Here is a 23,845-nt window from a genome sequence, read left to right on the forward strand (position 1 = left end):
GAAAACTTCAAATGTCCTTGGTCAGAGTCTTTCTCTTTGTACGGCAAAATCCTCTTCAGAATAGAAACAAAGCAGAACTGGCTGTTGTCTCCCGAACACTCACATCTTCATCACTCTGTGACCTCTGTCTTTTCCCTAAGTCTGTTGCAGTCGCTTTGAGACCTTTGGGTTGAGGCAGAGTAAGCAGTCGAATCAGGAACCAGGGCTGAGGGTCGATGGGTCTTGTCCCGTCTAGCGGTGCGGAGTCTCAACTTCCCCGTGGTTCCAGGGTGCGGTACTCTGCTAATCTTCAGTCTGCGTCCTCTTGTTGGCTTGACTTCAGCGCCGCGGACTAAAAACACTTTGTTCCTCTTTTCATGGGTTTTTATACTCTCTCTTCCGATGGTTGTGTATGGGGTGATGGCTTACATAACTTCTCAATCGTTCGATGGTCCTGTGGAAAGCATCAGTCCTTCTTACAGCAATCAACGCCTGGCTTACTCACAGCAGTCAACGTCTAGCGTACTTCCTTTTTTCTGCTGCCTGTCCACCGGCCATCTAACGTACTTCCCCAATCTAGTTTCGAAGAAAACAACCTACTTCCTTTTTGGCCCTTCCTTGCTTCCCCCGCCCAGCTCAGTTTTGACTTCTGCTCTAGTTACAACACAGTCTGGGAACAGCATGTCACGTCACTTCACACAATGTTTCATTACTTTAGTTACAATCCTGTAGATGATCATAAATCATTAAACATAATCAACTTTCTGTTTTAATTCAACCATAACTTCTTATAATAGTCATCTGAGGTTAATTCTATTCATCATTCATCCATTGTGTTATTCACTTCTTGATCTGCTTTTTATTACATCAACTCTTTGTATAATCATCAGTAAATCAAAGTACAGAAATACATTTCTAATCATCAATCAGTAATCACAATACAAGAATATATATTTATATATTTTAATCATCATTAAATCAAAATGCAAGATTACTTATGTCTCTCAGGCCTTAATGCTCTGTTTTCTGCGTGAACCTGGAAAGATCTCACCACTCTATGCCAGTTTTCACGACAAAGCTGAAAGCTGCATCTGGTTCAGAATACCTGAGAGGTCCGGATACAACTTTCACTGAATTAGTGAAAGTCTTCTTTCTGATCTGACGTTAGTACAAAACCGACGGCTCTGTGAAGAGAACAAGCTATACTTATGTTTTTTGTTTGTTTTTTTTAGGTAAAAACTTTCAAACCAGGTCAAAAACGACGCCGTGCCTCTGCAGAGGATCTTAGATATGAGCTTCTTATCTCACAGGTAACAATAAGCACCATCCTGTCGTCGTCAGCTGAAATGCCGAACGCGATGGAGATTCTATAGTAAGAAAAAAGTAGCAAACAAAACAGTTAAAATGATGAATAAAACGTAAAACTATACGGTTTCACTTCTACTTTATGTTTTGAGACGCTTGAGACCAGATCTTCAGGACTCTGCCTCATTAAACTGACTACATTACCAATTAAATGACCAATTAATCGTATCACCTTTTAGAAGAGATTTTAAACAGACGTACGTCAATCAAATCATCACCAAATGAATCTGTGCTTCAGTTACATGTTTACATACTGAGCTATTTGCAGTACAAAGTCCATCTGATGTTTGGTAAATTGTCGTCTTTCTCTCTTCCTGTCTCTTACCTCTCCTTGACTCTTTGTTCATCAGAGGCCTGAGAGGAGACGGAAAACCCTGACCGAATGAAACCTGAACGACGAGGTCTCTTGCCTTCAGCTCCACGTTCCCACGTCTGTTCTTTCTGCTCGCTCTCGTTCTTCAAAAGCTGCTTCGTTCGTCTTCTCTACAACTCGTACGTCTCCGTCCACTCGTGATCGTCCCCGCAGTCCTCCAGTAGAACTCAGTGCTTAAAATATGAAAAGCTAAACTCAGATGTTTTCAGACGGACCCTCATTATTAAATCCAAAAAAAAGGAAAATCTTGATATAAGTTAATTGCTTTTACATTTGATTTTTGCCATGAACTCACCAAACACACATACATCTAAATATATGCATCCATACAGCCATACCCACACACACTCATATGCGTTAGCCTCAATTTACATATTAGTGCTAACTCTCACCCATATTTCTATATCTTGTGTTATATTTCATTTTAAATTGTATTACATTTTTACTTAGTTTTAACTCATTTAACTTGTTCCATAATTTTACACCATGAAGTGAAATAAAAAAGCTCTTTCTTGTTGTGTGTAAACTACGAATCCTTAAGTTTGAGTAACCCCTTAAGTTTCTCTTTCAAGAAACATGCTGTGTATGAGCTCAGGCTGCAGTTTATTTGGCACCTTAAACATAATTTGAGCCATTTTAAATCCCACCAGCTCTTCAAATGAGAGAATTCCAGATTTTAAGAATAACGGGTTTGTGTGCTCATAATAACCAACATCATGGATGATTCTAATGGCTCGTTTCTGTAGGATACTCGGTGGTTGTAATTAAAACCACACACTTCTGAACAATATGTCAAATGTGGCAAAATCAGCGAGTTACCAAGAATATGAAGGATATTCAGCCAGGACTGATATGCTTCTACATAGTTTGTTCTGTAAATGTTTCGTAAAACAGCCACGAAAACATTTATTTTTCTCCCCCACGTCACACGAGTCACGTGACCAACAACCGGTCGTTAGTAATGGCGAAACGCAGAAGAAGGCGACAGGAAGTGGTAGGAGGATAAAGGTTTGTTTTGGGGATAATATGCAGCTGGCTCCACAAGAGCTCTCACAGCTTAGCGCAGCTCATAAAAAGTTGTCTTTCAAACGTGTTGAATCCATAACTCCTCGGTACAATTTCCCCCAAGACGCCGCCTACGTAGCCGCGCCCAGGCGTAAGGGGCTTGTCCCCGCAGCGCCTGAATAAAACACGGATAACAGATGACGAGTTCTCGCGCCGTGGCTGAATGGTGAACATACTTCATCTGTTTACATCCGTCGCTGCCATTATTTTTAATGACTTATAACTAGCTTATTAATGCGAGATTTTAACTTCATTTCTGGAAACGTCCGCTGGAGATAGGCGCCAGCACCCGTCGCCACCTAAGTACGGATGAGCGTGTATGATAATTAATGGATGAATTTAATGGAAACGCCGCAACTGCAAAATTGTGGATTTTTTATTTATGTATTTTTTTGACATTAGCAGAATATTAACAAAGATTTGTGTACATTTGTAATTTAAACGCAGCTACTGTTTACAACACGCAAGAGACTTTTGATATTCATAAGTTAGTAAATGTCTTCGAGAAAATACCTACCTGAATAAATTCAGCCGTACCTTCAATCAGTGCAATAGGAAGAAAAAAAAACAAAAAAACAACTCAATCTGACTAACAAGGCTGGATGACGAGTCATGTTTACCTTGACAAGATTACATTTTGACAACTGTAGCATCTTGTCTGTCACCAAAAGTCCATAGCAAACATTAGATCATATCCAGATCTTGAGACACAAGCCCGGGAAAAGCCTTTTCTGTCCTAACCGTCTCAGTTCCCGGTCCCAAATACCAGAAAGTTACTGTGGTTTGAGCTGAAGAGACGAGAGGAACCAGAACCAAACACATTCAGCTACTGTGCTCCACTAATCTGGAACAAACTTCCAGAACTCTACAAAACTGCCGGAACACTGAGTTCCTTTGAATCGGAGTTGATTCATAGTAACTGGACCGTTGATCTGCATATTTATTGTATATTTGCTTGATGGTATTTGACAAAAATGTAATGATTGTTGCTTGTTTCATAATTAGCTTCTGTATTGTGTTTTTAAAAGCACTTTGATAGTCTTTATTGTTGAAATGTGCTTTACAAATAGACTTAACTAGGAGAGGATCTAGGACTCTAAGATCTACATCAGAGGTTGGCAACTTATACAGTCCTAAGGCTGCCCTGGGTCTAGTGAAAGAAAACTCATTTATCAATCAATCAGTCAGTCAATCAATTTTATTTATAAAGCACCATTCAAACTAAAAGCAGCTTAAAGTGCTGTACAGATCAATAAAAACAAACGTTACATGAGTTAGTTTAAAAAAAAAAAAAAGACAACTTAGGAAGTTAGATCTAATTCATTTTAATTCATTTTATTTATATTTCTTAAGCTAAAAAAAGAAAGTAGATATGTTTTCTTCTTTGGGATGTTGATATTTGTGGAAAATGACATAAGAAAACACACAGTTTTCTTCCAGTTACAAGAAAGCAAAATTAGTCAATGAAAAACGAAACCCACTGAAGCTCTGCTAAAACCTGCAGTTGTTAACATGTCTATATTTAAAAACAGTAGTTGGTCCTTCATTTTTAACGAAAGATATCAGGAACCATTGTAAAAGATGCAGGAAAAACCTACGTTGAGAGCCAATGAAGTCTCACATTTCAGAACTTTTTACGGAGACAGTTTGTGAATAGAAAACCAACCAAATCTCTGTCATAGGCATTGATATGTGGAACACACTTAAAAAGTATAATTCTGGGGCGTGCTGTGGTGGCGCAGGGGGTTAGCACGCCCCACGTTTGGAGGCCTCAGTCCTCGACGCGGACGTCGCGGGTTCGACTCCCGGTCCCCACGACCTTTGCCGCATGTCTTCCCCCCTCTCCTCACCCTCCTTCCTGTCTGCCTACTGTTGAAAAAAATACGAGCCACTAAACTCCGCAAAAACTCTTCGGAGGGAAAAAAAAAAAAGTATAATTCTTAACGTGGAATTTTTTCCCCCACTTAAAATGTGCTCAAATTAAAGGTTAGCTTTTTTAAAAAAAAAAAAAAATCTATTTTTTCAGCATCAGATTATGCTTCTCCAGTCAAAGTGGCACTTTATGCGTCTTTGGAGAACGCTGAACACACACACACACACACACAAGTAACGCAGGGGACAAATAATAGCACAAGTTGGTTGTCCTTTACTTTTCTTACTTTTAAAACGATTTCCTTTCAGTCAGCCCTGATGATCAAGCTTACCTACAAAAATCCAGCCTCGCCGTTTTGTCGTGTGAAATGCGTCACAGAGCTGAAGAAAGTATGAGCTCAGGACTCCGTCATCACAGACGCTGTTCTTTAAAAACGTTAAGGGAGGAAAGTTACTCTGTAATCTAACAAAATACTTACTCTTTTAGAAAAGCCTAAATTGTTCTGGTTGTAGGTCATCACAGATATGTGTGTGTGCAGGCGTGTGTGTGTGTGCGTGTGTGTGTGAGTGTGCACGTCTAGTCTTTTATTGCTGATGTCATAGTTAGCGGCGGTAATGACTCACCTAAATCGCACTCAGGCGTGTTTCTGACAGCTTTGCAGACGTGAATCAGGAAATGGGATTTCACTGTGATTTTCAAAGTGGAACAAGGTGAAGGTGCTTCAGTTCAGATGAAATCTGAGATTTCTGGAGCAGATTTTTATTTTTTATTATTTTGGTCTGTACACAGAATACAACAGCACAACCCCAAAGGAGTCCCGAGTCTGTGACTCGGGTCAGATTGCGGTCCAACACAGGTATGTTAGCAAAGCTGGATAAAAGCTGCAGTAAAAGGTGTAAGTAAAGAATATTGACGTTTCAATATTGAGCTTAAAGATCTCCACAGATCAGAAGCATCTTCGGTTTTGTTCAGGTTTTACACATCTACCAAGAACTAATCAGAGTTTACAGATGACCAAAACTTTGAGTTCATCACTTTTTTCTTGCCTTTGTTTTGTTTTTCTGTGGTTGTTGTTTTTTTAAATACACCCAGTTCTAGAGAAACCAGATAGCAATTAAATAGAAATTCTGTTCTATATATTCTATATATATATATATATATATATATATATATATATATATATATATATATATATATATATATATATATATATATATATATATATATATATATATACAGTACAGACCAAAAGTTTGGACACAACTGTGTGTCCAAACTTTTGGTCTGTACTGTATATATACAGTATATATATATATATATATGTGTATATATATAAATAATCATGATTTCATGTAATAGACCAGCACAGAGTCGTACATACCTGTGAAATGGAAGAAAATTGCACATAAAACTGATTTTGGGACACATGAGTATTCATTTGTATTCAGCCCGGTCCAGTCAATACTTTGTAGAGCCACATTTGCACTGAAGACTGAAACTCTTGCACAGATTTTTTTTAATTTAGTTTTATTTTTTTTAGCTTTACATCATGTTATAATTTTATTCCCTCATCAAGTGTTGCTTTGATCCTTTCACGCATGTTTGAGAAATCCTTTAATCTCCCGTGGCAACCATTTAGCTGTGCAAAACGCCTGTTTGGACCCAGCCCCGCCTCCGAGCCGCAGTTTCAACTCTTCTGAGCTTCCGCCTCACAGGGCAGCCCGCCGCCTCGTTGCTCCTTCAGACTAGCCAGCAGCAATTAGCAAACACCTGGTGGATCTGCACGTCTGCTGAGCTCATTATAGGAGCTACTTCTCAGTTAAACTCTGGTAAAAACGAGTTAATAGACGGGCCATGTTGTGGTGACTTCCTGGAGGCGGAGTCTCAGAAAGAGCACCAGTTTTTAAAGAGACAGAGGAGCAATTTCAAGGTTTTAATTTGCAAAGTCAAATTTCTTTTATTTTTAACTATAGTATTTTTATAACACCTGAAGTTAACAAAGTTACTTCATTGTGCTTTAAAATGATGTCATGCGCCTAGAAACGACATAAAATACATAACACTGCCCTCTTAATTTTGTCACAAGTTGTCAGTTGGGTTAAAGTCTGAATTTTTGACTTTTTACATCTGCCTGGTTTAGATCCCTGCATGATGCTGCCACCACCATGCCTCACAGTGTTTTGAAAATGGTTCCACTAGATTTTCTTCAGAAGTGTCAGAGTAAAAGGGGGTCGGATATATATAAGACACACCGAAATTGGCTGATTTTCATTTGAAAATCAAAAGAAGAAAAAAAAGAAAAAAAGTGGAAACTGCAGATCCTGTTTCCTTCTGCCTCACAGTCTTGCACTACTGCGTTTTTCTCTCACATGCAATCCCAGCAAAACGCGACGACAGAATGTGACTCACTCTTTGTTTCTGGATTTCTCCTCTACGTTCTTTTGAACGAAAAAAACAACGGCGACAAAATAAAACGTGTTTGCAAGTTTTCTTCAGCCTTCTTAACTACAGTAGCCGTTCAGTCTTGCGACACATTTTACACCACTTTTGGTGTTTTATCTTATTTTGACAATCTCAAGGTCAGCACTTGGCATTTTGTAGAATATGTGTGAACAATAACGAGCATCGTTAGCTACATTTATCGCCTCATTCGGCACATTAAAGTATTTATTATTCCAAAAGATCTTGATTTGAATATTGAAAATTCAGGTGATTGCAAAGAGGCCTGGAGCTCATCACCAAAAATAAATCATCAAATTATGAGCGGAAGCCTTCGTTGACTCCCATTCGTTAATGATACATTGTTTTATGTAATAAGTAAAACGTAAATTTTAAAAAAAGATGCATCGTCGTTTGCCAGTCCCACGTCCTGTCAGAAACGAACGTCTCGGTTGAATAAATATCATTTTAAATGTTAATCTGTCGACTGTATGAATATATTTGGGCTTGTCTGTCTGTCGTTTTAACAAGGTTTTCTTCAGATGAGCAGAAATTTTGATTTAGTAGGAATTTAGGAGAAGCTGAGAACCGAAAACTGAAAGTTTCTCCGTCTATTCTTAAAATCGGCATCACGCTAATAAAAATAATAATGTTTTTGTTAGTTAAAAGTACCATTTCTTTTTCTTTTTATATATTCTGTCGGCTATGGTGAGATTTTCTTTTTGTTTTTCTTACATGAGCATCCCGTGGTGTGTATACGTGTGTGTGTGTGTGTGTGTGTGTGTGTGATTTCTGTGATTTCATAGACGTAGGCTTGTCATGTCTTACAGAGATCTTCATTTACGCGTAAATATTTGCTCTCTTTGTTATATATATTTTTTTATACTTTTGCATCACAAACTTTCATTTAACAACATTTTTCATTTAATGCGCACTTCCTTACAAATACAAATATGTCAACTGATGCTTTTGTTTTCTGTTTTTTTGCTGCCAGTTTTGAGGAGCCAAATTGAGATTTTTTGATAAAATGCTGAGTTTATACTTAAAGCAGAGGAATAAATCATAAATTTGATCCATTATTTTGTTGTTTTGTGATTTAGTTCAGTGAGATGTGAAGGCAGGCTGGTTGTTTTGTTGCGCACACGTCCTTCACATACGTCAGAAACCAACAAGTTCTCAAGTAAATTCTCACTCCTGCTGCGGCACACTCACTGAGTCACACTCACACTCTTGTCTCCTCACACACACACACACACACACACACCCACACACACCAACTCACGCGTTCATTGAAGAGTTAATTATGAACACAATCAGACAGATTCTTGAACATCTTTTCATTTTTCAAAATCTGTTTAATAAAAGCAGATGAACTCAGATAACAAGAAAAGGAAAGAAATATTAATAACCCCAAATAACACATTTTTCCCACCCATAATGCGTTACGTTCAGCTCACTCTTAAACTGTTCAAACAATCACCTCCACCGTTCATGTTTATCCGTTTTTTCGAACATCTAGAGCTGCAACTTTGCAAATGTTTTGCTTTCAAATCCGTTTTTTTCTTTCTTTCTTTTTTTTTTTAAATCTTATTTTGTTTCACTGACAGTCAAAATGTTACAGCATTTTACGCAGGAAACAAAAATACAACCTTATAATAACTGTATCAACCATCATGAAGGGCTTGTATGTTTAATTCTTAGTAACAATTAGAAAACTTTGTCTTCAGGTGAGGAAATTTGTTCAGTTTTTTAAATTTTTTTTATTTCTCAACGAATACAGAGTTTCGGCTCTTACATGATAAGACTGAAAAGGCCGATTACTGCCATAAGAAAACAGTTATTATCTTATAAAGTCACTAAACGTCCCTCCTGCGACTCGCACTAATCTAGTAACTAAACTCCTGCTCAGAGTTCAGACTGAACCGACTCACGTTTGAAGCACATAAACATCGCAGCTGGAAAAGGAAGCAGACATTCAGGTTACGGGATCTTACATGCATACGGGAAGTCTGAATCTGCAACCTTGAGATACGAAAATGCAGAAAATCACAGCAGACCGAGTGCTAGTTGTGCTCAGATTGCAGGTTTTCAGTTTTCTGTTGCAGCCTGTTAAACGTTGGCGCGTTCTGCAGAGCCCTCAAACGCAAACAGATTCAAATGAACCAGAATATTACAGGAAAGTCACTTTATTCCAGGAAGTTTCTCGCTGAGTGAAACGCGTCACGGCGACACCCAGACGGATGCTTGAAAGCCTCCATTTCTGTAAATGATCACAAGTCTTCCGCTTGCAGTTTATGAAAACATGCCGTGTAAAATTAGAATATTACATCAGACAAATAAAAAAAATAACAAAATGTCTTTAAATACAGAACTGCGGCTTTATTGAGGTTGCTGTTTTCAAACGTTCAGTCTGACCAAAGAGCTCCATCGAAATATTCTTATTTATTGAACATGATTGTGCTGTGTAAATGAAATCAAATAGGTTTAACTGATATTAAAGACGGCAATGAAGGTGTCCATACTCCTATGTTGAAATTTTAGCGTCTAAGATTCTCTGCTGATTTTTTTTTTTTTTTTTTTAAGCGCACCTTCAGCATGTCAGATCCCTCATTAAGACTCTGGACTCGTCATAATATTCTCAACACTCCGTATGAAATAATTGATCTTCAGCTTAGTGAGTTTTAGAAGGTTTATTTTTACCGCTTGTGCCGTTTTTCTTTTACTGGTTGTTTTTCTGAATCCCTTCCGACAGCAGCTCTGTGAACTCTGATGAACTTCATTGTGTTATAAATAAAGTTCATCTCGCTCTGGATTCTCCAGTTTATTAAAAAGAAAAATAAAGAAAACTCACTCTGCATGCAGACTTTGAAGCAAAGCACTAATACAACGCTGCAGTTTTCAACCACTCTAAAGTTTTCCTCATTTTTAATCGTTTTTCAGTGGATATGAATCCTTTGCAAGCACCTGCTTTACCGTCATGAAAACTTATGAGCAATAACAGGCGAAACATGTTGCTGGATGTTGCCACTTCCTCCTTCTTCTACAGAGGAGTTGATTATTTTTAATGTAGAAACCAAGTGATAGTTTGGACACCTGTTTCTGTAACATAAACGAGGATTTGCAGCGTTGAACTTCATCCTTTTATGTCCTTTGTGATTCTGCAGAGGCAAGAATGGAAATCCAAATTTGTAAAGTTTCCATTTGGATGAAATTTTGCTTTTCCTGACAAATCGCAGACCTGACCCCTAACTCTAGCCTTTCGCAAAACCCTAAGCAGTTTAGTAGACGTCGTCCCGCTTCCTGTTTCGGAGTTCACGACCTTTGACAGGGGGGCAGGAAAACGTGGCTCACATGCACCGAGGCACGCGCCTCCTCGCTTTTTATTTGTCGTCCTCGGGTTTTAGTTTAGAGTGTTTTGATCTGAGCGCAGCAGAGGGCGGAGACTGAAGACGGTAAGTATTTGAGGAAACATGAAAAGCAATTGCACATTTTGCTGCTCAGAAAAGATTGAGTTGAGTGCTGCCGCAGACATCAGGGCCGCTTTCAGGAGAAATTCTGGTAATTACGGAGGTTTTTTTTGTTGTTGTTGTTTTTTTTTTTTCTTCTTTTACTCTGTTCGGCTCATGGGATGTCACTGAGGACATTAGGAAACAAGCATCTTTTTCCAATAAAAATAATTTATACCAAAGACATACCGTGCACAGATTTATATTAATTTTCTTCCCTACCCCAAAACTTCAATTCCATCATTCAAGGTTATCAATATTTCTCTTTTATTTTTAAGGTAATTCTGTTTATATTGCTTGTTTTCAGCAAGGGCAGTTCAAAGTGCTTTCATTGTTAATCCTTTTTTTTTTTTTTTTTTTTTTAAAGAAGAAGAAGAAAGTTGTCCTAATGTTTGAGCTCACTGAATGTTTTTCAATTGCAGCCAAATTGTCAACGTGTCAGAAAAATGTAGGATTGCACTGCAGCAAGAAACAAATACAAAAAAGAGAGAAAGAAAAGCTTTAAATTCTGTTTTTCGAGTGTTTCACTGCAAAATGCACAGTGTTGACAAAAGCCTAATTCATTTTGCCGTCGTCATATTTAGGTTTAAATTCCTGTGAAGCAGATTTGGGTTTAGAAGTTCATCTTGTCTTTTTCTTGCAGAATCGCTCCTCAACGCTAACGATAGAACTGCTGGTAAGAATAGTGAACTGGAGTAACTTAATCTACATTCGGCACCCTGTGAAATTACTCGCGGGTTTGGAACTTGTTCATGTTCCGACTTGTAACAACCACAAGCCTTAAAGTATTTTATTGGGACTTCATGTGAAAACAGACGTTAGAAGATGAAATGTCTTTAAAAATATGTTTTCTTTCAAAGGTCTGAAAAATTACTCAGTTAACATAAAAATCTGTTCGCAGTTTCCTTTAGAGGTTTTTAAGAAAATCGATTCTGGTCTGGTTTTGATCTGGATCCCCAAAGGTTGAACTCGACACGTGTTTGGGATTGTCAAAGTTTCGGACATCGCCGTGGACTAAAGGCAGGTTTTACTGTGTTGGTTCAGGTTGTGGGATTCTGTACGGCGATATTCATCCCTTTTGGTGCTTTAGAATGCTGCTGCTCGCGTTCTCACTAAAACCAGGAAGATAGAGCACATAAGACCAGTTTTAAAGTCCCTCCACTGGCTCCCTGTAGCTCAAAGAATAGACTTTAAAATACTGTTGTTAGTTTATAAATCACTGAACAGCTTAGCACCACAATACATTAAAGATCTGCTGTTGTTGTATCAACCTTCCAGACCTCTCAGGTCTTCTGGTTCTGGTCTGCATCCCCAGAACCAGAACCAAACGAGGAGAAGCAGCTTTCAGCATCTATGCAGCACAAATTTGGAACAAACTTCCAGAAAACTGTAAAACAGCTGAAACACTGACTTCTTTTAAATCTCAACTAAAACCCACCTGTTTAGAATTGTATTTGAAATGTAATCAATTATAAATTTATTGATGGAACTTGACTTAATGTCGTGATTTGATTGTTGATTCTATATTGCATTGTGTTTCTGTGTTTGTAATGATGTAAAGCACTTTGAAATGCCTTGCTGCTGAAATGTGCTATACAAATAAAATTTGATTGATTGATTAAAAGATACATTTGTAGCTTGACATGTTTTCATCCATTTACACAACATTTAGTGAAGCTGTATAACGACTAGCGACGCACCGATCCCCTTTTTTCACTCCCGATACCTGAGGTTTAGTATCGTCCGATACCGATCCGATACAGAAAAACAAAGCTGAATTGACTACAAACATTTCTCTTTTTAAACAGAAAATGTAAATTCAGTACATTTATTCAGGACTTAAATGTACTGAATTATACATTTATCTGGTAACTCTGCACCAGCACAGCTCACTGAAATACAGCTTCACAGGTTTGGCCAAACTTGTAAAAATGACTTTAATTTGTTCAGTTTAATTAGGAGTAAAACAGCCGATGTAGAATAAATAATAAAGAAACTGAAACTGACAAAAATAATGGGTCGACTGTCTTGTCCAAACATAAAAATAAACTGAAACAAACCTTTCAAATGGTTCAGAAAGAGCAATTAGGAATTCTAAATATAATGTGAAATAAATAATAAAGCATGGCGTCACTCAGAAGTAGACTGAATAGATCTGCTCTTATGGATCCGGCACATTGTCACCCATAACTGATCTAGAATTGTTTTCAATATCGGGCCCGATACAGATATTGATATCGGATCGGTGCGTCTCTAATAATGACCGGTGTGAATTTGCAGATAAAATCAAAGCTAAAAGCGGCCAAGGAAGATCATTTCCTTCCTGTTAGGACATGAATAAAGTTTTATTAAAGGTGTGTGGACGATTCTGTGATGGGAGAAAAGATCTGGATGCACTGAGATACTTTCAGACCCAGAAGCTCCTAAACACTCAGACTCTTCTTTAAGAGTTTTCTCGATGGCTCATTTAAAACAATTAATTTTGTCTGTAATTTTGTACAGATGTAGTACTTTGTTTGGCTTTTTTTTCAATGACAAAGTCAAAATATTGCTTCTCTGTGAACATTTATAATTCTTAAGAGTTCAAATTATTTCCTTTTTAATGTTTTTTTTTTTTGAAAGTCTATACCTTGAAGGTGGATTTCTGTCTTGGTGTGATATTTATTTATTTATTAAAAACAGTGGAAGATGACACAGAAAACAAGAATATAAAACAATATGAAGTGAAAAGATGCGAGTTCAAATGTAATATTCCTTCATCTCGTCTTTTAAGAAAGAGGGACAAACACTTTTTATTTGTCTCCCTCTATAATGATACACACATGGTGTGTGTGTGTGTGTTTTGAATTGATATCACAGTCAGCCATTTTGTTGCGACCCCTCTGTTGTTAGCCACGTTAGCGCCGCTGCCAACAGCAAACGGGAAGAATAAAAATGCTCTTTTTGGGAGGTTGCTGTCCAGCTGCTTACCTTTTATTTTACAAGTTTCATTGTTCTGTTTCTTCATGGACGACCCGGTTCTGAGAGAGTTTCAAGGAGCGCTGCGGTCTGGCAGAAAATGGCCAACGGTAAAGCCGAAGGCTCAGAGCTCAAATCCTGGATCTGCTAGAGGAAAGCTGACAGAAAACCGTCGTCTGAGAAAACCGAGTGATTATAAAGAAAATATGATGATTTTCTCTGATGACCTCAACCCTTGTTTACGTTTGAAGTCTACTGTTGAGGCTACAGACAACAGAAATGAACTCAGTTTATGTAACATTGTTGCATCTGATAAATGAAATGATCAATTCAGGATAATTGAAAGAAACTCTTTAAAGATAAAGATGACTTAGAACAAAGGAAACACACACACGCAAACACATAGAAAATACTTTTTCTTCTGTTAAAAATGAACATCGTTTTGCTCTACAGATATTATATTATCAGAACTGAAGAGAATTAGAGTTTTATAAATATCTAAATTAAACCCAAAGTGATATTTGTTGGGAAAAAGTTAAAGAGCTACAAGAGAAAAATATGTTAACCTATAATTGTATGAATTATGGAAATCATAAAAGCAGCATGAGGAGTTCGGGACATTCACGCACACACACACCCACACCTCACACACACACACACAGAGATCATATGAATGTTCCTCAGAAAATTCAGTGCAGTCATTTATTTTATTTGTTAAAAAGCAGCAAGAATGTATTTGAAGTGGTTGTTGCTTTTTGTGTGAATTATGCGTTAAAATCGACACATTATGCTTCTGTGTGTTTTCACTTTATTTGAGAGTAGCTTTTGAGGAAAAATTCACTGCATTCACTTTTTGAGCGTGCACTCTTTGAATTTATTTGTTTATTTTTTGTTGTTGTTGTCTTTGTTTACCATTAAATAACATGTGCGCGCGCGTGTGTGTGTTGGTGTGTGTGTGGGTGTTTATCTCACTGTAAATCCTGCGAGTCAGAGGAACCCCACTGCCAAAAAAAAAAAAAAACGAAACAAAACCTTGCTGACAGGGAGCTTTTTCAAGTTTAACACAAAGTCCCTCTGATTCCTGTTTTAAATATTTTTACATCTGATTTAAAGTTTTCTTAACAAATTTGATTACATTTTTCAACAAAACAACATTTCACATTATTTTCCAGCGTTTTCTTTAGCATACATACATTTTGTTTGTGTGCGTATCATTTTTAGGGAGCAAGGGCGACAACCTCCAGTGGACGGAAGCGAGACGCTTCGCCGCCGACGAAGTGGACGGCGAAGCGGAAGAGAAGGGTCAGAGGTCGTTTGGTGTGAGGAAGTCCTCGGTTTGGAGAGGTAAACACGCTGAGTCTGACTGAGCTTGACTCCTGTTTCCACACACAATGCAAGCGGAAAAATAAATGACTTCATCTCACAAAAGTCTTTATATGTGTTGGCAAAAAAAACGAAACAAAAGAAAGAGGGAAGAGTGAAGGCGAGCGAGGAAATCCCGTTCAAGGTTCTGCAGATCGTTTCAGCTGTTAATCAAGTCTCCTGCTAACTTCAATGGAGCCACACATTTTTGTCGAGCAGAGCTAGAAAAACGCTTGTGAGTTTAAAAGCACCTTTCAGTTCCTGTCAGGATGTCTCGGTTTGTTTAAAAAGGAAAGAAACAAACAAAAACAAAAAAAAAGCAGCTGATTTATAAAGGTTGAAGAAATTGCAGTTTGGAAGATTTTAGAACCGTGTCATAAAGAGACTTTATGTAACGTTGGAAGGATTTTAAGAGAGACACACTGGCTGGATTTTAGCCCAGATGAGGTGATTTGGAGCAGATTATCAGGAGACTTTTTGGGTTTTTGTTTTTGTTTTTAAATTGATTTTCCCAACTCTTCATTCTGGGGGGTTTCATTTGTTTTGTTGTGTTTTTATTTAGCGCTCTCTCACCTGGGAGAATCACTCATACGTCTGTCATTCTTGGATCAAAGCTCCTGTTTCCTTACAATAAAACAGCAACAACAACAACAAAAAAATCCTCTTCAAGTGTTTAAATAATTGTGTAAAGTTTAGAACGTGTTGAGAAATGAATCAAAGAGGGCCCAAAAAAAAAAAAGCAAAAAGGATAGAGTTTAATACATGAGGTCATAAACTGACTGGTTTCAGGGTCCCACTTATCATCACAGGACTTACTGCCAACCGACATTTTCACCAACACGCTGGACAAGAGAAAAAAATAATTGTTGAATAAATCGGAGACATTTTAAGACGTTTCCTCAAACGTTGTCCAGTGATCCCTGAACCGTCGCATAAAATCAGTGCAGGAGACGAAACCGTTTTAGATTATTTGCTGGTGTTTGCTGTAGTAAAGCCCGACCCCCCGGTCCAGGCGGCTGATGCCCCCTCTGACGGTCAGCGCCTGGCAGAGCGACCCACAGCCCTTCACTTTTCTGCACATGGAGTCACTTTGCAACAACCTCCATTTGTTGTGTGTGTTTGTGGCAGACCAACATAAAGTGGAGCATAAATGTGGTGTGGGAGGAAGAGAAATTCTGCAAATAAAACATGAATTTGTATTCAGCCGCCTTTTAATCTGCAGTCCCTAAGTAAAACAAAGTAAAATAAAATAAAATGATGTCCTTTTTTTGCCAAAAGATAAAAAGAAAAATGTTTTGGCAAAAAAATCATTTTAGTAAAGTGACAAAATGCTGTCAGTGGCAGAAAACTAACAGTCCACATCGACCTGAGCGGACCGTTCCTGATTTGGTGGTGGCAGTGGCATGCTGCGGGGATCCTTTTCCTTCGACAGAGTTCTGGATGTGGCGGTTCAGCAGCAGAACTCACAGCTACAGCGTCGGTTTCAGTTCTCGGTTCCCAGTTGTTTTTTGGGGCTTTTTTCTTTTTTACTTTTGTTTTTCCGGCTTTTTCAGGTTTTCATGCAGCAAAAATGGTGTAATCAAAGTCCAGACCTAAATCCGACCGAAGTTTTGAGGCAAGCTGAGGTTCACAGATGCTCCCCGGCTCATCTCACTGAGCTTTGAGCGGCTCTGCAAGGAAGAATTTTGAGGAAAAAAAATGGTCAATGTCTTATTGCGCAAAGCTGCCCTAAAAGAAAGCATCGACTCGGGGCCGAATATACGTGCAAGCCACACTTTTCATGTGTGGCTTGCACGTGAAAAGTGCAATCTTTTCATGCAAAAAGATTATATTTTAATCTTTGTATCTTAAAATACAAAGATTTGTATTTTTAAATCTTTTAATCCTTTTTTTTTTGTACAGCTTTACAAGTTGGTCTGTCGCAACACCTTAATGTTTATGGATGTAAATTGACGAAATGTGATAAAAGTGGAATGTGCTGCTCATGCCACACACCCTCTCTTTCTCTGTGTGCGTGTGTGTGCGCGCGTGTGTGTGTGAGACGATTTGTTAGAAGAGTGTTTCATGTTGACCAAACGAATTTAGAGACTTTTCCAAAGTGAGGAGGAGACGCGACAGGCTCTGTGCAGAACAGCAGCAAAAACAAATGATGTAAATACATGAGGCGATAACGGACAAAAATAAACTTCAACACAAATGATGCAGCGTATCGAAGGGTTTGTCATTTTTAAGGACAATATATTAGGTTTTGCATGTTTGTTCTGAATAAAAGAGTGTGCGTGCGTTGGGGTGTGGGTGTGTGTGTGTGTGTGTGTGAGAGAGAGAGACGTAGACCTTTGTGTTGTGTTCTGTATTTTAACCAGGAACGGCAGCACACAGCTGAGGACATGTGTCGCTTATTCTTAACTTATAATTTATTCTTTGTTTTAACTACGAGGTGTAAGGCAAATAGTTCCTGTTTTTTTGTGCGTGTGTGTGTGTGTGTGTGCGTGGGTGTGTGTGTTCTTACCAAAATCAGGAGTTATAAATTTTAAAAAATAAAATAAAAATCCAAATTAATTCTGCATTTCCTTCATGTAAAAAGCAAATAAATTGGCATTAAGAATTAAAAACGTTTTTCTTGTTGCAGAATAAAAACCTTGTGGCGTTAAATTGAACATTTCACATCCAGTTGTGACTGAAATGTGACAGTTATTTAACCTGTTACTTTATTAATGCCAGACAGATAACTACGTCTACATTTTTTTTGTCTGCTGGTTTAAAACATGCAAAATAAGAACAGAAACACTGACGTAAACCAGGCCCAGCGAAGGAGTCGCTTCTGTTTCCAACAAATCAGCTGATTTATATGGGGGGGGTTTTATGTCAGAAAACCGTCGCAGTTTGCATTTTCACAGAGATTTAAACCTGCAGGTAGTAAAAAGTAAAAGAAATACCCCAGGTAGAGTCATGTTGTGTGAGGATTGGGTGTGTGTGGGTGTGTGTGGGTGTGTGGGGGTGTGTGTGTGTGTGTGTGTGGGGGTGTGTGTGTGTGTGTGGAACAAAAACACTCAGGAGTCAAAGTTCTGTGTGACATATAAAGTTGAACGAATTAATGTGACTAATATGTAAAATATCCTGGTATGATTTTAATGTTTTGTTTTTTTTAAAAAATGTGAATGAATATGAAGCTTTACGTTTCCACGGAAACCGCTCAGCTCAACATTAGACGTTTGCTTCAATGTCCGGCTGCTCTTTGTCGGGTCTCATTACGATTTTCCACCGTTTCCTGTTTGTTTTATTTGAGTTTATTTTATTTTTGTTTGTTTTAGTGGTGCGTGTCCAGGGCTTTAGGCAGATGATTTGTGAAAACACAAATATGAACTCTCAACTGTGACAGAATGAGAGTGTGGGCTGAACTCTGAGCAGGCTGTGGACAATCTCTAAGATGAGTTTGTTCTCCTGAACTTTGTGACAATAATCTTACAGTGAGGAAAATCTGCTGACAGAGGATTTATTTTGAGATTCTCACCAGGTTCCCCCCCACCCCGTCTGATTTAAATATTTTTTCGGCATTAGTGGTAAGAATGGTGCAGAATTGTTGCTTCATGTCTGTTTTTTTGTGTGTGTTTTTTTACAGAACTACCAATAATAAATTTTAAGCAGCGGTTGGTTTCTGACAGAAAATGTCCGACTGCAGCGGAAACGTCTTCAGGATCAGGCGAAAAGTAAGAAAAGTGGGTTTTCTTTCAACAACTTTTGTCTGGTCTCATTTTTGCATTTCATGTTTGTTCCTAATCAAACATTTACAGCTGACTGCCTTCAATGTGCTCAAAAATGTCACGTCCTTTCCTGAAGTATTTATGTTTTTGTTGTTCTTTTTTTGCCGTTAGAGTGTCAGGTGACAGGAAGCGGAAGCTGATCAAGCCGAGGAGGCAAAGAGTAGGAGACGGAGACGAGGGGAGACGGCTGCTGGGTGGAGGTGGAGGAGGGAGCCGGCGCCTTGTCGCTCCACCCGAAACCAGGAGGTCAAGTCTGAGCGGAGTCCCTCCGTCCGCCTCCGCCCACGTCTGGTCGCGGAAAGCAAGAAGGTAAATGGAGGCGACTGCAGGACTGAATGTGAAAATCAGCAAAAAGAATAAAGAAAACATCTAAAAACAATTTTCCAACGCAGAATTTGTACACTGCAACATTAGATCTTAGTAAGTGACTTTGATCTAGTTTTTCGGTGCAAGCACTTAAAATAAGACAAAATTATCACAAGTAACTTTTCTGCAAGATATAGGAGCTTGTTTTAAGCAAATATCTCCTTCATATTGATGAACATTTTAGCTCATTATTTCACTTATGGGGGGGGAAAAAAATGTCTTGTCATAAAATAACCTGGTACTTTTAATCAGTAGGAAGGAATTGTTGACTTTCAACAAGCTCCTGCATTTTGCTGAAAAGTTACGTGTGAGTTAGTTTCGTCTCATTTCAAGTGGACTAACATTTTTTTTTTTTCTGAGTCCTCATTAGCTGCGTTTCCCAGTGTGCACTCGTCCTGGGTTTCACACGTTCAACATAAACAAGTGAAGATACAGAACTGACGTCGCAAATTCAAAATAAGACCAACTGCAAAAACAAAAACAAACAAGTGCAAATACAACATAGAGGCAAAGAAGAAATCAAAACAAATGCATATAATGTTTATAATTGAAAAAAAAACCATCCACATTCACGTCATTATATACATATAGGGAAAAAAACAAGCACAATCAATATAACTGTTAGGTACAGTGGAGAGCGTGTGGTGCTGCGGGCTTGCTTCTCTCCAAATGATACCATGAACTATATGAAATAGTAAAAGAAAACTTTACCTCATGTCTGATGAGGCAGCGGGGAGTAATTCGACAATCAGATGCGTTTTGGGTATTTTGAATGCAGTTACCTTTAAAAAAACAAAAAAAAAACAAACGCAAGACGAGCGTTTTGATGAAACGCCTTGAACGTCTCTGCATGTTTAAAATCCAGACGATCAGATTGCAACTTGAAGAGAGCAGAAAAACGACTGAATGAACGGAAGCACAGTTTTTTGTTTTAGTTGTACAAATGGATAACCAGATACCGGTTTTGGTCGATTTGGATTTTTTTTTTTTTTTTAAGTCTCCTGCCTAACAGAGACGTGTAGATTTGTGTCGATATAAGCCTGGATGTGGAGCGAGGGAGAGGGAGGGGGGAAGATATTTCCAAACCTCGTTCAGTCCAGCACAATCCAGAGAGACTGTTTAGGATCTGAGGAACGTTTCAAAGCCCTTTAAATAGCCATGAAAACAAATGTAAGTACAAATGTCACCAATGTAGGTATTTAGAAAAAATAATCAGCTTTTCTTTTCAGAGTTTCAGCATAAAAGTTGTCAGGGTGGTTTTTTTTTTTCTTTTTTCTGTTTTAATATTTTGAATATGCATTTTGCGAAGCAGGACAGTCTGTCTGACGAATCCCAGTAACGCCTCCGAGACGCGCTTCCTGTCGAAACGACGCTGGAAACCTCTCAGGAATCCTTCTGTTGTCCTTCGCATTTACAAGCTAGTTTTACAAATGTATATTAAAAAAAAAAAAAAAAAAAAAAGGAATTCATTAAATAAATAAAAAAATACAGCCCGACATGATCAAGCTCATATCTTTGACAAGCTGCAAAAAAATATATATATATATACACATCAGATCACTGGTTTAATGTACATTTCATAAGGAATATCCAACCTGCTCATGGATCGATAAATGTTCTGACTGCTTTAATGTTCAGACGGGTTGACAGACGTGTGTGCGTGTGTGTGTGTGTGTGTGTGTGTGTGTGTGCGTGTGTAGGCGTGTGGGCGTGTGTGTGTGTGTGTGTGTGACGTTTCCACAGAGTCAGGAGGATTCATGTTGGTTGTTTTCCAGCTGCTTTCGTAGGAATTTTCAGACATGAAGGAGCGTCGCATGTGACAGTGTGAGAAGGGTGTCCAACATGGGTGTTTGCGTGGGCGTGTGTGTGAGTGTGTGAAAGAGAAAAAGTTGCTGTACGTCTGGAGATCAGCATAGAGGCATATTGGGAGCGTATTCTCCTCAGTGTGTGTTCAGTGTGTTTATCTGTCTGTGTTTTTCTTCCAGGATGAGCAACATGGCCTCCATCTTCCTCGTGCTGAGCAGCCACACACTCGGACTGGACACACACACACACACACAGGACAGGTGTGTATCCGTTGCTTTTCACGGTCAGGTCACGTTAAACACAACAAACAGGAACTCCTGGCTGAATGTGTGAATTTTAAGCACTTTACAGTGAAATAAGAGAAATAAGAGAGTCGTCTTTTACTGGAGTGCTGATTCAAATCAGACAAGAACACAGAAGTTGGTGATATGTTGTTTTCCTATACAGACGGTTAAATGTCTCACCTCCTTTGTGTTTTCACGCATGTGAAGGTCTGTAAAGTTTTCAGTTGTTAAAATCTTAGAACTAGAAGCGCACAAAGCGACTAGAAACATTCAGATCTGAACCTTATTTCAGAAATATGTTAGACGATCAGAGGTAAACATGAACCTACAGGTGTTTATTTTTTACTTCTTTTACAAAAAAAAATCCAAACTAACACAAAGTCTGAGCTCTGCTGCAGCTATGGGAGGGTGTGTGTGTGTGTGTGGGCGTGTGTGTGTGTGTGTGTGTTCTTGCTGCAGTAGCCCACGGGGGGAGTGGGCTTTACGTGAATGAAGGGCGATGAAAGCGCTGCCTCATGAAGCAGTGTAAGTTTTCATTTTGTTCCTTGTTTTAAATTCCTCTTGGTGTTTTAAGCATTGAAAGTGGCCGAGCTGCCTGTGAAGGTCCACCATCAGCTTTCTGTGTGTTTGCAGCTGTTGCACATTCCTGCTGAAGAGATGTAGAGAAAAACAAAGTTTGTAGATCGCTCCATCTTTTACTGCAGCAGCACATTTATTTAAAGGGGAGGAGAATGAGGGATAAGCCATGTCAGGAGTGGATTGTTTTTATTTTAAAAAATAAAATAAAATAAAAAATCACCACCAGCTGATTTTTTGGGTGTTATCCTCATCCAGAAATCCCAGTTCTCACCCAACTGGTTTTTCTCCAGCACTCCAGTTCTGGGGGCTCACACTGCAGTGACAGGAAGTTCATTTTTGCGTCCAGTTGCCCGTTTCCTGTGTAGAGTTGAGCTTTCGTTTTGCATCGATTCCTTGCTTGAACAGAAAGCTAGTGTTGAGCCGCTTTAGTTTTCAGGCAGATTCTTGACTCGAGACGTCTTGGTGTTTTTCGGGCACTCTTACACTCGTCCACCGTTTTCAGCCGTTTGCTACTGAAAATGTCAAAGTTCTTCTCACCCCAACAGCTCCGGCTGGAGTGAAACGCACAGAACGCTTCAATGGTTTTGTGTTTGTAGTTGGTAGGGCAGAAAAAGAGGCTAACCTCCAGTTAGCATGTTCATTGACGCTGTCCACTGGTTGCTATAGAGACTGGATGGGTGCAGTGTGCCAGTCTGGCTGTAGTTCTCCAACAATAACTGTTTAACACTTTTAGGCGTGTGTTTTTTTTTTTGTTTTGTTGTCGTTTTTGACCGTCCCGCTCCGCTGCTGCTTCCGGTTCGTCGCAGCTGCGATCGTTTCATGAAGCGTGTTAAACTTTGGCCGTTAACGTACATCTTGTCACGTTTAATTGAACGTGTCTTATGGCCGTTTGCTGATTTATGGCGTCCACACGGTTTTCAATGCAGAGGAGACAAATGTTTTCTTGTCTTTCCCATTTCGAGGAGCTGCCAGGAGAAACGCTGCTGCTGCTGATGCACAGTTTGAACACATTTGGAGAGAAAAACAACAACAAAAAAATAATCAAAAGTTATATTTATATTGAAGGTATTTAATGCAGCAGTAATTGTGCCATGAATGATTTTGCTAAAAAAAAAACAACAACAACAAAACCCACTATCATTAATAGGAATTTTTTACACATTAAATGAATTTTTCCTAAAAAAAAAAAAAAAAAAAAATTCATATAATTTATTTTAAGTCTGTTTATTGGGTGCATAAATGTGTATATATCACTAGAGCATTATGAAAAGCTAAACGTGTTCTTGTGTCTTTGCAGCTGTGTGGATCATGGCAGTGATGTGAAGGTGGACTCCCCTCAAGTCTAACAGGAGTGTGTGTGTGTGTGTGTGTGTGTAAATGTTAAAGTGTAAAATTAAAGATGATGATGGGATGTATTTAAAAACAGCTTGGTGCCATTTTATTTTTGCTGGTGCAACAATAATCACACTGTATATTAGTGCATCGTGTTAATTTGACGATATAATGTGAACATTTTCACATCTTTCTTTAAACTTGTAAGTTTAAAAAAAAAATAAAAAATACCGTACAACTGTGTCCCATGAATTATGTATTTTAAAGATGACATTTGTGCAAATATGTATTTTTATGTTGTCGTTGCGACGACATTGAGACATTTTGTTCCTGCTGAACGTGTTATGAAACTGTTACACAACTTGCATCTCCTTCCTCTCGGTTCCCAGAGCTTTGTGTCCAATTTTGCGAACAGCAGCGCGATTCACTTTCGGATCCGGACCCATTTTTATACTCTCGCCCCTGTGCAGAGTACACGACAGGCTTTGCCTTCAGCCCCGGAGCCTCGGTCTGCCTGCATTTCGTGTTCGGTTTGCCCCGTGTGGATGGACGGGTGGATGGGGGAGGAAGAGGGGTGGTGGTGATGGGGAGGAGAAGCATGGCGGCTTGCATGCAGAGAGAGAGAGAGAGAGAGAGAGAGAGAGAGTTTATTCCTGTACATTCTAATCCTGAAAAATAAAAATAACAACAACAAAAAAAAAAATGGTGACAGCTGTTCGTGGAACATGCATTCTCTGTAAACAAGCGTGTGTGGAAATTTTAAAAACACTGTGAAATAAAAGCGATGGAAATTTACA

At 38.7% G+C, this 23,845-nt stretch overlaps 1 protein-coding gene across 1 annotated transcript; it reads left to right on the plus strand.

Annotated features, from left to right (window-relative positions):
• The first annotated feature begins 215 nt into the window (after window positions 1-215).
• Window positions 216-23,843, plus strand: LOC116710792 (uncharacterized). Its single transcript, XM_032550036.1, has 7 exons — window positions 216-274; window positions 5,411-5,511; window positions 14,780-14,902; window positions 18,540-18,627; window positions 18,793-18,990; window positions 21,033-21,113; window positions 23,014-23,843. Exons 1-7 carry the CDS (start codon window positions 216-218, stop codon window positions 23,060-23,062), a joined length of 699 nt encoding a protein of 232 aa, XP_032405927.1. The 3' UTR covers window positions 23,063-23,843.
• Window positions 23,844-23,845: the final 2 nt, after the last annotated feature.

Source organism: Xiphophorus hellerii, chromosome 2 (assembly GCF_003331165.1).
Source record: "Xiphophorus hellerii strain 12219 chromosome 2, Xiphophorus_hellerii-4.1, whole genome shotgun sequence".
NCBI lineage: Eukaryota > Metazoa > Chordata > Actinopteri > Cyprinodontiformes > Poeciliidae > Xiphophorus > Xiphophorus hellerii.